Raw genomic sequence first — 12,303 nt, forward strand, 5'->3', positions numbered from 1 at the left:
GTTTCCATATATCCTCACATACATGATTAGAAGGAAATGCAATTTGTTTGCTGGTCCAAACTCTGATTAAACTATGCACAAACACCTAATATATGCCATGTAATATAGCTTCATCTAGGCAGGGCTTATGGTTCAATCAGACCTTACATTTAAAAAAAATCATTTAAAAAAATCGACGATCCTAATTAGTAAGATTCTCATCTACATAGCTGGAAAATTAATCCGAATCTTTTAATCGGATTCATCTACTTAAATTGTGAACATGTTTAGTGTCTTTAGTATTATGGAATGATGAATGGCCCATATCGTCATTCAAACTCTCCCTCTTGCAAGTTGAACCAACCCAGCCAGACCTTGTCCTGTAACAAACTAGACAGGGTTACAAACCATAGCAAACATTTTATTTACAGTATTTTTTTTTGTTCTCAGTGCAGTATTTCTTGGCCGGATTATACAAAGCAACACATGGCAATGGATGAGGAGTGCGTTGGTAACATATTCACATTGTAAATTGTTTGATGGCGAGGTTGAAAGGTGGCAGTGGGGGGAGGGGAGTACAGAGCAGTCTCCGAGTCCCTCGCTTGGCTTAGACAGGAAAAGCTCCTCCCGCAGAGCTGGTCAGGGCCGCGAGCCGAACCACACGGAAAGTCGCTACAGCTTTCTAAGCGAGGGCTGCTCTGCCGTGGGTTGTCTAGCTCGCCCTAGTATGTACAACAAGGGGTAGGCGCTTCAGGATCGTCCCACCACACAGCCGGGCAGCTCCTCTCCCTCCGTACCCCGTTGATCTCGGGGATTTTCTGCAGGGGAGGGCCTGGGGGCTGCCCGGCCTGGGGCTTCTCCGGCAGCTGGGAGTCAATAATATAAATTAGCAATGGTCCTGTACAGCGAGTCTCTGGGCTCCGCAAAGCCGGGTGCTCCTCCTGCTCCCTCTCTATAGGCCGCCCAGCTGCGCAGGCGGCGGCTCGGGGCTCTCGGAGCCGGCTGGCGGGGGCGGTGCTGCAGGCAGGTCCGGGCTGCCTGAGGACTTGATGACACTGGTTTGGTGCAGGGCCGGATCGGCGCCCTCAGTCCGTTCCGTGTCACTGGGGGTCATATCCAGAGACTCCGAGTCGCTGCTCTCGCTTTCCCCTTCCGAGCGGCTGGGGCTCTGCTCACGCTCCCCCTCGGCCGCGGGCAGCGAGCCGGGCTTCTTGGCAGGTTCTTTCTCCTTCTCCTTCTGGGCCTGGGCTTCCTTGGAGTGTCTCCATTTCATGCGCCTGTTCTGGAACCAGACCTTCACCTAAGAGACACAACAGAGACCCACCCGAGATCAGTGGGCGGGCTGAGACACCCCAACCTCCGCTGCCCCCACCGCCCGGCTCCGCTGTCCTGCGGGGACATTCTCCCAGCGCTCCCCGGGCGCACTCAAGCAAGAGTTTGCTGGGGTCATTTACAAGAAGTGGCATTAACTGTTTCTTTTTTTATACTTCTGCATTTCCCCACCAATTTGTTCTGAGCGCTCCAGTTGTTGCACTGACCAGCAGTGGCATGGAGAGATGTATCTCATTTTACTGCGCGTTATTCTAACGGCCCTCCCCCAAAGATTAGTTTATCTTTAAATATAATACTATACCTACATCGACACTTTTTCTACTCTATCTGTAGCATGCCTGTAGCGTGTATATATGATATAATATACCATCTATACCGTCCCCCGGGAGGTGGTGTGAATTCACAGATCTAGCCTCATATTAAAAAACGTGTTGGGAAAGGAAATCTAGACAGCCAGATGTCCAGAGAAAGAAACTATTTTCTATTTGGATTTATAAATTGGGAAAGACTCTTGTGTGAGCCCTGCTACCTCCATAACAGCATTTAGAAAATGCTCAGAGTAACTATGCAGAGCTGGGATAAAATGAGGCAGCCAAAATGCCCTCATTCTCCTCCGACCGAAAAATATTTTAGCTTTGTACGATTTTTTGTTGTTGTTGTTTGTTTGTGGTGTTTGAATACAAGCGGTTTTTTTCTTCTTCTTCTTTTTCGTCCAGGAAACCAAATCTTGCTCAACAGACCGCAACGTTATACAATTCTATGTACTGTGGGCCATCAGTAGTGGAATCATTACTTAGTGGCGTTTAATGATTCCGTTTGAAAAGGAGTTTTCACTTCCTCAGAACTAAGGATTTCATAATCCAGAAAGAGAGAATTAAAAAAAAAAAATCTTGTGCTCTCTCGTTTATCTCCTTCGAGAAAAAACTGCCTCCTACGGTGAATTGCACTTCGATAAAGTTCGTAATTACCATCTCCCACGGCCTATTTGCTTTCTTGCTCCTACTTTTCTGCATTTGCCAAAACAAACGCACAGGGCATGTTGACATAAATCTCTGGGCTATAGGGATTTTTCTCTGCTAGAAGATGCATACTTGAATACAAACACATGAATTTGCAGATTCACTGTAAAAATAGGTTGAATAGCTGAACAAATTCACCAGCATTCCATATGCTATCTGCCCAGGTTTTAAAATGACCCATAACGCAGGGAAAGGGGAAGCGGGGGACACAAATTAATCTACATTTGCCCGATCGGATTTAAGAGATGGGAGGAGAGGAAAACAAAAAACTCAAACAGGCTCTTACTTGGGCATCAGTCAGTCCCAGCATCGCTGCAAGTTGTTTTCTGTCCGGTTTCGTGACATATTTCTGAATTTCAAATCTTTTCTCTAAACCTTTCCTCTGTAGATTGGAAAACACAGCTCTGGACCAGGAACGTTTTCTTTTGTACGTTTGAGGCAATGTGTCTTTAGTTAAAACTGCATAAGGACCTGTTGATTTGAAAAGAGGGAGAGAGAGACAAACCGTGTTATTTGTATTTTTGTATGAAGAGAAGTTTTAAATGAGTTTCAAATAATAGATGGACTGATGCCTGCCGGGAAGGCCCTATGGAGACCAACTAAATGCCACCTAAATATAACAACTTCACATTTTCTCGTTAATTTATTACATCTTTTTTAAAAGTCAGGCATGTTTCTTTCCCCCCAGCTGTTATTTTCACTAACTAGCAGTATAATTTGTGATCAGTTTGTTGGACGCATTGTCCTCCCCACATGCAGCCCACCTCCAAGATATTCGTTGTAGATGAGATGTCAAGTGTGATCCTCACTAAAAAAAAGAAACTTCAGGTTTCAAGCATCCGCCAAATCTCTTTTGGGTAGAGCTCCTATGGCTCGATATAGATCCACAGAGGGCCACAATCAGCTGTCTAGATTGTCCAGGCCCTGTTGATAACTGACTTGTGCCAGGGATGGATTTAAGAGGGAGGGTTTGTACCTGGAAAAGTGTCTTGAAACTGGTGCTGAACTGAATTCCTTGAGTTTGTGTTTAAGGGACCCAGAATAGTAGAGGCCTCGTTAATGGGATCTAGAGACGCGAAGAACTGGCCGGCTGAAGGCTGCAAGGTGGGGAGATGAACCCCAGTTTGGCGGCTTGTAGTTAATAAGGAGGTCAGATCTGTGAGCACAGGAACAAGGAGAGCTCTGTTATATTGCAATATAAATCCACACACCTTGAAGCTTCTAATGAATTGATCTGATTCATCTAAAGTGTATGTGTGGGAGTTTGGACGGGGGGGGGGCGGGGGTGCAGTTACTTTTCTACAGTCAGATACAATGAAGAGCGTGGGCAGTGGGGAAATCACACTTTCGAAGTGACATGGTAGGAACGTACAAGCCAGGGAACTTTATACAATGGTTTCCCTCTGGAGGTGCAGTATTTTCCTCTAGCACCGGAGTTCCTTTAATAGATTTACTCGTTGTCAGCGTGTTTACACACTGCATGAGGACCCGGACTGCAGGAAAAGCCTTCCAAAATGTGATCTACCCTCTGCGTACAATCTTTAGGGAGCTGAGAGCGATTGTTTCTAAAGCAGTGTAATCTCAATGACAGGCTTTTACAGGACACGGGACTGTAGATTAGTGTTAAAGGAAACTGCAAACAAATAACACTACATTGATAGTAGTGATTTTTTTGTAAAGGTTAAGGCTGGCTACAAACGGACAGCGAGAAAAGCTCAGATCTCTACCTCTTAGCGTGTTGCTTTCCTTGACTTTGGGGTCAAACTCCGCGGACAAAATGCGATCAATCCCAAATTTCAGATCTTTGCTGGAAGGAGCCGGCGCCGGGCCGTTGTGCGTTGGGTTCCCATGCAGCCGGCCCGGGGTGGGGGTGCCGCCGCCGCTGCTGGCGGCTCCCGGCGATCGGTGCTGGTGGTGGTGGTGGTGAGGGTACGCGGCAGAGAGCGGGGAGAGCCTAGCTGGGAAGCCGGCGGGGGTGTCCGGGGCCACCACCGGGGTGGGTCTGAGCGGGGAGCCGGCGGGGTGGAACGGAGCGTGGGGATGGACCGCTCCCAAGTGAGCGGCCAGGCCGGCGGCAGACGCTCCGGGCAGGCTCTCGGCCGCCGCCACCTCCCCCGCCCCGGCGTGCAGGATGTCTGCGATGCAGAAGGAAGGCTTCTTCACCACGGCGTGATCCAGCGGGAAGCAGCCGCCCGCGCCCGGCCCGGACGCGGAGCAATACGCCGCGGACCACAGGCTGAAGTTCGAGGCGTAGAAAGGGGCCAGGCCGGCCGTGTACATCCTGGGGCCGGGGCGCTGGGCCGGACAAGGCTCCGCCGTCGGCTCTTTCCCCCGGCCGGAGGGAGCGTGCGGGCGGCTGCCCCCGCACTGGGGAGCGGCGGGTCTCCTCCCGTGCAGCCCGGGAGCTCAGCGCAACGGTGCCGCCCGCCTTCGGTGCATCCGTAGCGATCGGGAGAGTGGGGCCGCTCCTCTCCCTGCAGCGCGCCCGGCCACTCGGAGGGGGAAAAACCCACCCCAAACAAACCCCCTGCTCCCCGAATCCAGCCCGCCTCCTCCCGCGGAATGGGCAGGGGCGCCGCTGTCAGCAGCTCGGCCGCCTCCGGCCGCTCATTGGGCAGCCGGCAGCCACTCAGGGCCGAGGGGTGGGGGCAGGCGGCGGCTAGCCACGCCGCGCAGCGCAGCGCTGGCTGCGAGCCCCGGGGGAGCGATCGCTGCACTTGTAGCTCGCCCGGCCCCTCAGCCAGGCGCCGGGCCAGGGCTGAACTGAACTTTCCGCTCTGTCTACCTAGCTCCCCTTCCCCGACCCCCCCGCCCTGAACGGGGCACTGGCCACGCCGCGGTATAGACTGCCCGATCTTCCCTGTCTTGGCAGCGGTGGGCGGATAAATATTAATCCATATACAACTCTTATGTATGCCCCTTCCACCCCTGCGGGGTCCTGAATGGGGGAGAAGATGCAGCTACAGTGCAGAGCTGTCTCCTCCCGAAGCTGAGTTGAAAATTCTGCTATAAACAGGGCTGTTTCCCCCTCCCCCTCCTTAAAATGGGCTAAGGAGCCGAAAACTCTTGAGTGTATATAGTGCTGTCCTCTTCTCCCCCCAACCTCCCTAAATTCTGCTGTATTATTCTACACACAGGACTGTCAAGCTGTAACAGATTGGCTTAGCGATATGCTTTAGTTACCAGTTATGATTGCAAAATGTTTCATTCACACACACCGTAAAATCCTTCATAAGGAGAGCTAAAACCTGCCTTAAAATCGTTTCAAATTAAAGACGTTTCTTTCCAAACAAGTGAGACTTGGCCGGTCTGTAAGAGAATGCAGATTTAATAGTAAGTGCAGTGTAGGTACTTACGTGAACACTGCCCTGTTGGCTCTGGGCTTCATATAAATAATAGCGACAGGTCTCGGAGACAATGGTACTAACTACTTTTTGACTGCATACTTTTGTCAAGAATGTGCTTACACTTTTCTATTTGCTTTGTAAATTCACCGTAAAGACTCGTTGAGTATTTTGTAAACACAGCAAACCAAATAAAACAAATATTTAGGAGAGAGAAAATAAGTAACTACATTTTCTGCAGGGCTTTACTAACAAGATTTCAACGTAACTGATGTTTTCTTTAATATAAAAATTTCCACCTTTGGGAAGATATTTTATTTTGTACAGCATCTTCATATACAAGGATTTTTTTAACCGTTCCTATGCATTTAATGTTCAGCAGCCAGGTTGTTTGTTTGTTCGTTTTAAAAAAAAACCACATAGTTTGCAAAATTCCGAGAGTTTTCGGTGGAAAGCAAGAAATTCAAACATTTTCTCTTTCTTTCTTCAGGTCTGAAAATCCAATGCAGCCGTGAAAAAAATGAAATCACCTGTAACCTTTGATGGTTATATTTCTCAGCCAAGTGCCAACATAAATAGCTTATGTGAATCCATGTATGGATACACACCTCTTTTTAGAAAACAACTCAGCATTTATTTGAATGAGGCTAAGCAGAATAATAGAAACATGATGAATTGTGAAGATATACCCGGAAACTAAGGGTATTCGGGGAACGGAGAATTAGATTTCAACATTTCATATTTTTAAAAATGTAAAGATTTGCCGGGAAGAGGCTAAATCCCATCCATTTCATCTTGTCAGATGCCCTTAAAGCAAGTCTGTTAATTTCAGCCAGACGAAAAACTGTTATCAATCTATTTTAGAAAAGAATAAAGAAGTGTGTTTCTTCAATAGGATCCCAGCCATGCACATGACAGTATCTCGTAAAAAACCCTGTTCTCTAGTCTGTTCACCTCACGGCTGCTGAACCTACTTTAGAGCACGCATCAGAGAACGGGTTTTTTCTTTTCTAGACACAATTACTTGTAATGTTTCACTTGGATTCTGATCTACAGATAGGGCACTTTATCAAGAAGCATCGTAATAAAAGGACAGAGTTCATTTCTAAATGAACTAATCTGGGGGGAAATCCTGGGAAACCTGTTCATTGAAAGATCTGTTCAAAGCGAAATATTCCAAGGCAACTTCACGACACAGCTGCAGATCTAGTTCTAGTATTTATCAAACACATTTAGCAAACGCTTACCATTAAAGTCCTAGGATTCAAATGGCAAAGGTTGTGTTTTACTACTGTGCATCGCGATAAAGTGCCGAATATGTACGATCAGAACCAAGGTTGGGCTTTAAGAGTGGCAACAAATAAGTGTCTAGGAAAGAGAAACCCTTTCTCTCCCGCTTGCTGCGAAGTAGGGAGTGCAGCATTGAGGTGAACAGAGAACAACACTTCTAAGAGAGATCTTCATACATGGGCATTGTTTGGGAGTGTAACAAGGCGTACGCTTGGTTTTTCTTTTCTAAAATGCATTGTTCTGGCTGGCAGCAGCACTCCAGGATCGTGGATCAAGGCTTCTCTCTAGAAGTAACTCAGGCATGGAGTTGAATCTGCAGTTTCTGTCACTTGATTTAGGGCCCGATCCCTCGCCTCCTCCATTGGTCTGGTTCCAGCCACTCATCTCAGCTCCCGCCCACCATTCCCTAATTTTGTTTCCCTTCTCATCTCCCTGGATGTCGGGAAGGCAGCGAGTATATTTAGAAACCTGGAATTCCAAGAGAAGAGTGAGCAGCCCCCAACTCAACCTGCTTTGTCTGTATTTTCCGTAGGGGGAGGAGGGGCCGGTGCTTGGGCTTTATCCTTTAAGGACAGAAATAACACGAAGGAACATTCTAACCCCTTTGCAGCAAAGCACTTGACCCTGGGCTGGGCCTTAGGCTGCGCGGATTGGGACGATGGGGGACACTTGAGTGAGGCTTGCTTGGGGAAAGCAGGTGCAAAAATTCCCCTAGGACTCTATTCCAGAGGCAACAATCCGGCTGCCTCCTCCTCCGAGGGGATAATCCTTTAGTCCAGTAACTAGGAGATCACCGGCCCAGCGGCCAAATTCCCTCCACCCACTAGAGACAAGAAGGCCCCTTTCCAGAGTCAATAATCTCCCCCTCCTAGAAGTCGCACCCCCACCCCAGCCCGTAGCAATGACGATCCCTTGTTGGGCCAGCCCAGCCGGGGACAGCCAATTCTCCTGTGTGAGGGCAAGACGCTACAGAGAAGAGGATGCCCCTGCCCTTTCCCAGGGAGCACGATGCCTCGGTGCGAGGAGGCCCCTAACCCGAAGTATTAGCTCCCTTCTCCCATGGGGAGGGACTGCGGTCACCCCCCTTTGCTCGGGATCAACAAGACGCCTGGTCCTGGGGAAACCCTCCTCCGCTGGCTATGCTCAAGGAGAGCCCCTACCCAAGAATAACAGGCTCCCTACTCATAAAGCAGAACCTCCCCCTCGTAGGGAACCCGTCCCTGCTCAGGGGTAAGGAGACACGCACACACCCATGGGGGGGGGGGGACAACCCCTCCTTCTCTTGCATACAAGCAAGAAGGCTGCAGGAAGCTCAGGACTCACTGAAGTTCAGGTCATCTCCTGTTTTTGATAGGCTCCAACTCGGACTAAATGAGCGGATATGCCTGCGAGATTTGTCCCAAAAATAGAAGCGGCTTTAGTATTTTAGGATACAGCAGAAATCCTTATTTCTTCCGGCGAAAAACTTTATAATGAGCGCGAGCACTTCCCTTTTCAATATTTGTGCAACTTTATCTCGACCAGCAAGTTGCTCTGGTGACGCAAATCCGCCCTTGTGCATTACAGCTACAGAAATAAATGCAAGGAAATCAATTCCCTTCTAGCAATGAAAACATAAATATGCAGCTGCGACTTTCCCCTTTAATCTTGCTTTTCCGAGGCACTCTGCGAAGGACACAAATGAACTAAGAAGGGACCTGCTCAGCCAGGATGCTGAGAACTTCTTTGAGGAACGAAGTCTTGAAAGACGTTTTTGAGGGTGACGGGGGTGGAAAAAAGCAGTGATTAAAAATTAAATAATCCAAACGGTTCACGCCTCCCTTCCCCGCCCCTAACAACAGACAAGATAATTAACATAATGGCAACGGCGTGTCTATAAAATATGCACAAAATCTCCAATCCCTTTACATTAGACAAAAACAGATTAGATTGGGCAAAATTGCATTTGATTAAGGAGAAAGAGAGATGCAGATTTGTAGAAGTGCCTTGGAGTTAGAAGTCCGTCTACCCAATGTATGCGTGTGTGTCTAGCTACATAGCTATACCTTCATATCTGGTACCCATATGGATTATCCATCGATTTATGCGTGTGCTTCTTTCTGCCCTCTCCAGGCAATTTTCTTTCTCTATCTCCACATGCACGTATTTATTTCATGTTATATGCATACGTGTATGTGTAAAACTCTCTGATTCACACAGAAACCCCGCTATGGGCACTGTATAAGAACCTAGATAGATGGATCTTTCTAGCCAGTATCTCTGTCTCTCGGGATCTGGTATTCTAGTGTCCCCAAGAGGAAGGAAGAATAAAGAAAGCAGGAAATAGTATTACACGCAGGTAGTTTTGAAGAGAAGGAGAAACCGAACCACGAAGGGAAAGATTAGTGGCTGAATGTGCAATTATGTGCCACGTGCTTGACTTTCCCAGAGCTACAGTACAGGAGTCACCCATTCAGTGTTCTGCTAGGGCCAGGCAGACAGCGCAGGTCTGGGATGCATTGGTTTGACAATTGTGTCACCGCTATCAAAATAAAACTCGAAAACGCCAGGGCTTGTACCAAAGACCTGTTGGGGCGACTTTATTTTGGTCACAGTAACTGTGCTGCTGCTCCTAATATCTCTTCCAGCCCTGTGCTTTCATTTCTTCCCATTCCCCCCCAGTTGCTTTTTAGCGGTTCGATCGCTGCCCATTGACCCAGATTTTTTCCCCTCTCTCTCTTTTAAGGTCACATTATTCCAACTCCACTCCTCCGCCCAGTCCCTGGAACAAAATGCATGGAAAAGCCTTAGTCACCCAGACACAACAATCTAGGGAAAAGGATGCAAGAGTGGCCCAGCTGACCAGAAACGTGCCAGTGAAATCAGGTGCAGCTGAGCGCTGTAGGAAACGTGACATTCATCGCGCCCTCGTATCCCACAACACCAAGCACTAATCAAGCTGGCTCCCAACGCCCATTCACTCCCATTGATTCTACTGGGCGTTATACCGGGCAGTCTCTCCCATAAGCACTAATTAAGCCACCCTGGCATTTCTAGCACTATCTTCTGTGTGGGCATTTGATGCCAGTCACAAGAATAATCAGAAGCCAACACTCGTGATGGGGTAGTGTTGTACGTGCAGTAATACATCCACGCTGTGCTTTGGAAGCAGGTTCCTTTGTTACTGTTGTTTAGTAATAATGCATTTTACTAATACAAATAAATAGTTCTACTTGTTTGTCCGGGCAGAGGGGTGTCTCTTATTCAGTGTCTGTATAGCACTTAACACAGTGGGGCCTGATCTAATTGGGGCTTCCAGTCTACCCTCATATAAATAATAAACAACGATTCATGCTGATTCTTCCTGTTTTCTGTTTGTTAAGCGGAACTTTTGCATCACCGACTGAAGTTCTGTTTGTTGGTTTCTTTGAGTGGCGCTTGAAACACTGCTCTGAAGTGGTTTGATTACCCAATCGTGAGTCAGAACAACCTTGTATGCAATAATCATCCCAGCTTTCATCTGGCTGAAGAAAACGACAGTAAATTGCTTGAGCCTGAACCAGTTTAAGGGACGAGTTGGGTTTTTTCACCCCATGGTCTCGAGGAGCTTGTTTCCTAATTGCCGACGGGCTGGATTTTAGATGGTTTGTGATTCTGCAGTTGTTTGAATGTTACATCCCGCTCCCAGGGATACCCGTTTATAACAAGGCCATTACAAAGCCAGCACCACTCCGAAAGAAATCGGAGTCAGTAATAGACCAGCCGCACAGTTCGACAGCCAGTAACCACCCGTAGGAGCCGTAATGTTAGTGGGAACAACAATGCTCCGAAATACGCCTTATTGTGAACGTGTGGCTAGCATAAGGATTTGCTGCAACGGGACAGCAGCGGGCCGCCGGTTTATCCCTCAGAGCCAGTCTTTGGAAAATCTGTTCTCTGGCGACACCTGCTGTCGAGCTGTTAAAACTAATCTAGCTGCAGTTCTAAAAGACCACAACTATGCCTGCGAGGTTTCTTTTAATCTTGCTGAAACAGAGGGTTTCTATAATTGGCTTTGACAAACACCTGTTTCCTGCACAACAACAACACCACCACCACCACGAAAAGGGCATTTCCTTAAGGTCTAAACAGTCTGGACAGAGGAAGATCCTTTGGTTCTCTGCATCATAATTCAAGTTTATTAGATGTTAATAGGATAATTCGCCAGAGCTGAGTTGCAGTCAGGTTAGCAGATGATGATGAGATGGACATAAAGCAAGAGATCTTTGATATTCCAGTGATTTGTTATAAACCTCTTCTCTCGAGTCTAATTGCTACTTAGAAGCAAGCAGTTGGTGTTTTCCAGCAGTGTGGGCAATGGACACTGGTTATTTCTGAAAGTGAGCAGCCAAAGCTGGCACTTAGAAGTGTGTGCAAGAGCAGTTTGCAGCACAGGATAAACATAATTTGGGGTCTGAGTTTCCTCATTAGTGTAAATCGTGCATAACTCCATGGAAGTACAAGGAGCTATGCTAGGCCCATTGTATTTAACTCCAAACAGAGTAGGCAAAGCCCACTCTGAGGATCTGCAACTGAAAGGAGGCCACAAGAATAATATTGGTGAAGAGGCAGCTGGATTGTTTCTGAAAATAAAATATGTCCCCCAGCGAATCACCCGTCTGCCATGTTCACCATGCAGGAAAGACAAGACGCTGTTAGCAGTATTTTTTCAGAACCACAAATGAACGGGGTGGCTACATTGGAAATCCCTTGACTTTTCCTCTTCACTGTTTGATATAATATTTCATTCTTTAGTTATAACTTAATTTGCTGGATGCCAATGGAATGTTCTGTGCTGATCAGAACATAGAGGAAGACATGGTAACTGATCTAAACAGCGATGCAATATCACTGAGACCCAGACAGAGTCTGAGTCTGCTTATACCAGGATAAATCCATCTACTTCAATTTACATCAGTGTGAGAGAGGTTTCAGGACCATAATGTACCAGATGACCCTTGGTGAGGGACTTATCGCAGAGAGGTGCTGATATGATAGAACACATTGATACAGAGGGAGATACAAATATATTAGAAATGATACACCCCACCATTCTTGGTGACAGGCTTCACAGAAGTGCCTAAGTATTGTTATTTTGCATAATCTTGGAATAGCTAGAGTAGTCACACATACTTGGGGCCAGATGTTGAGCTATGCCAGTTTACACCAGCTGAAAATTAATGCCATTGCATAAAATGTGGGTGATTCTTACATAGTGTCTTTTGCCTGAGGATCTCAAGATGCTTTACAAACACGTAATAATTGAAGTAGGCAAGTGTTTTACCAATTTTGCAAAGGTTAAAGGGAGTCATAGAGGGGGG

The 12,303-nt window shown here is 47.3% G+C and overlaps 1 protein-coding gene across 2 annotated transcripts; it reads right to left on the bottom strand.

Annotated features, from left to right (window-relative positions):
• Window positions 1–379: 379 nt before the first annotated feature.
• Window positions 380–5,071, bottom strand: HLX (H2.0 like homeobox). 2 transcript variants are annotated; one of them, XM_005306930.5, is made up of 4 exons: window positions 4,058–5,069; window positions 3,307–3,486; window positions 2,617–2,801; window positions 380–1,279 (listed from the first exon to the last, which is right to left on the bottom strand). In XM_005306930.5, exons 1-4 carry the CDS (start codon window positions 4,608–4,610, stop codon window positions 932–934), a joined length of 1,266 nt encoding a protein of 421 aa, XP_005306987.2. In that variant the 5' UTR covers window positions 4,611–5,069; the 3' UTR covers window positions 380–931. The 2 variants fall into 2 exon arrangements, with proteins under 2 accessions (XP_005306987.2, XP_005306988.2); XM_005306931.5 differs by lacking the exon at window positions 3,307–3,486 and having other exon boundaries at window positions 4,058–5,071.
• Window positions 5,072–12,303: the final 7,232 nt, after the last annotated feature.

The sequence above is a fragment of the Chrysemys picta genome, chromosome 3, assembly GCF_011386835.1.
Source record: "Chrysemys picta bellii isolate R12L10 chromosome 3, ASM1138683v2, whole genome shotgun sequence".
Classification (NCBI taxonomy): Eukaryota; Metazoa; Chordata; order Testudines; family Emydidae; genus Chrysemys; species Chrysemys picta.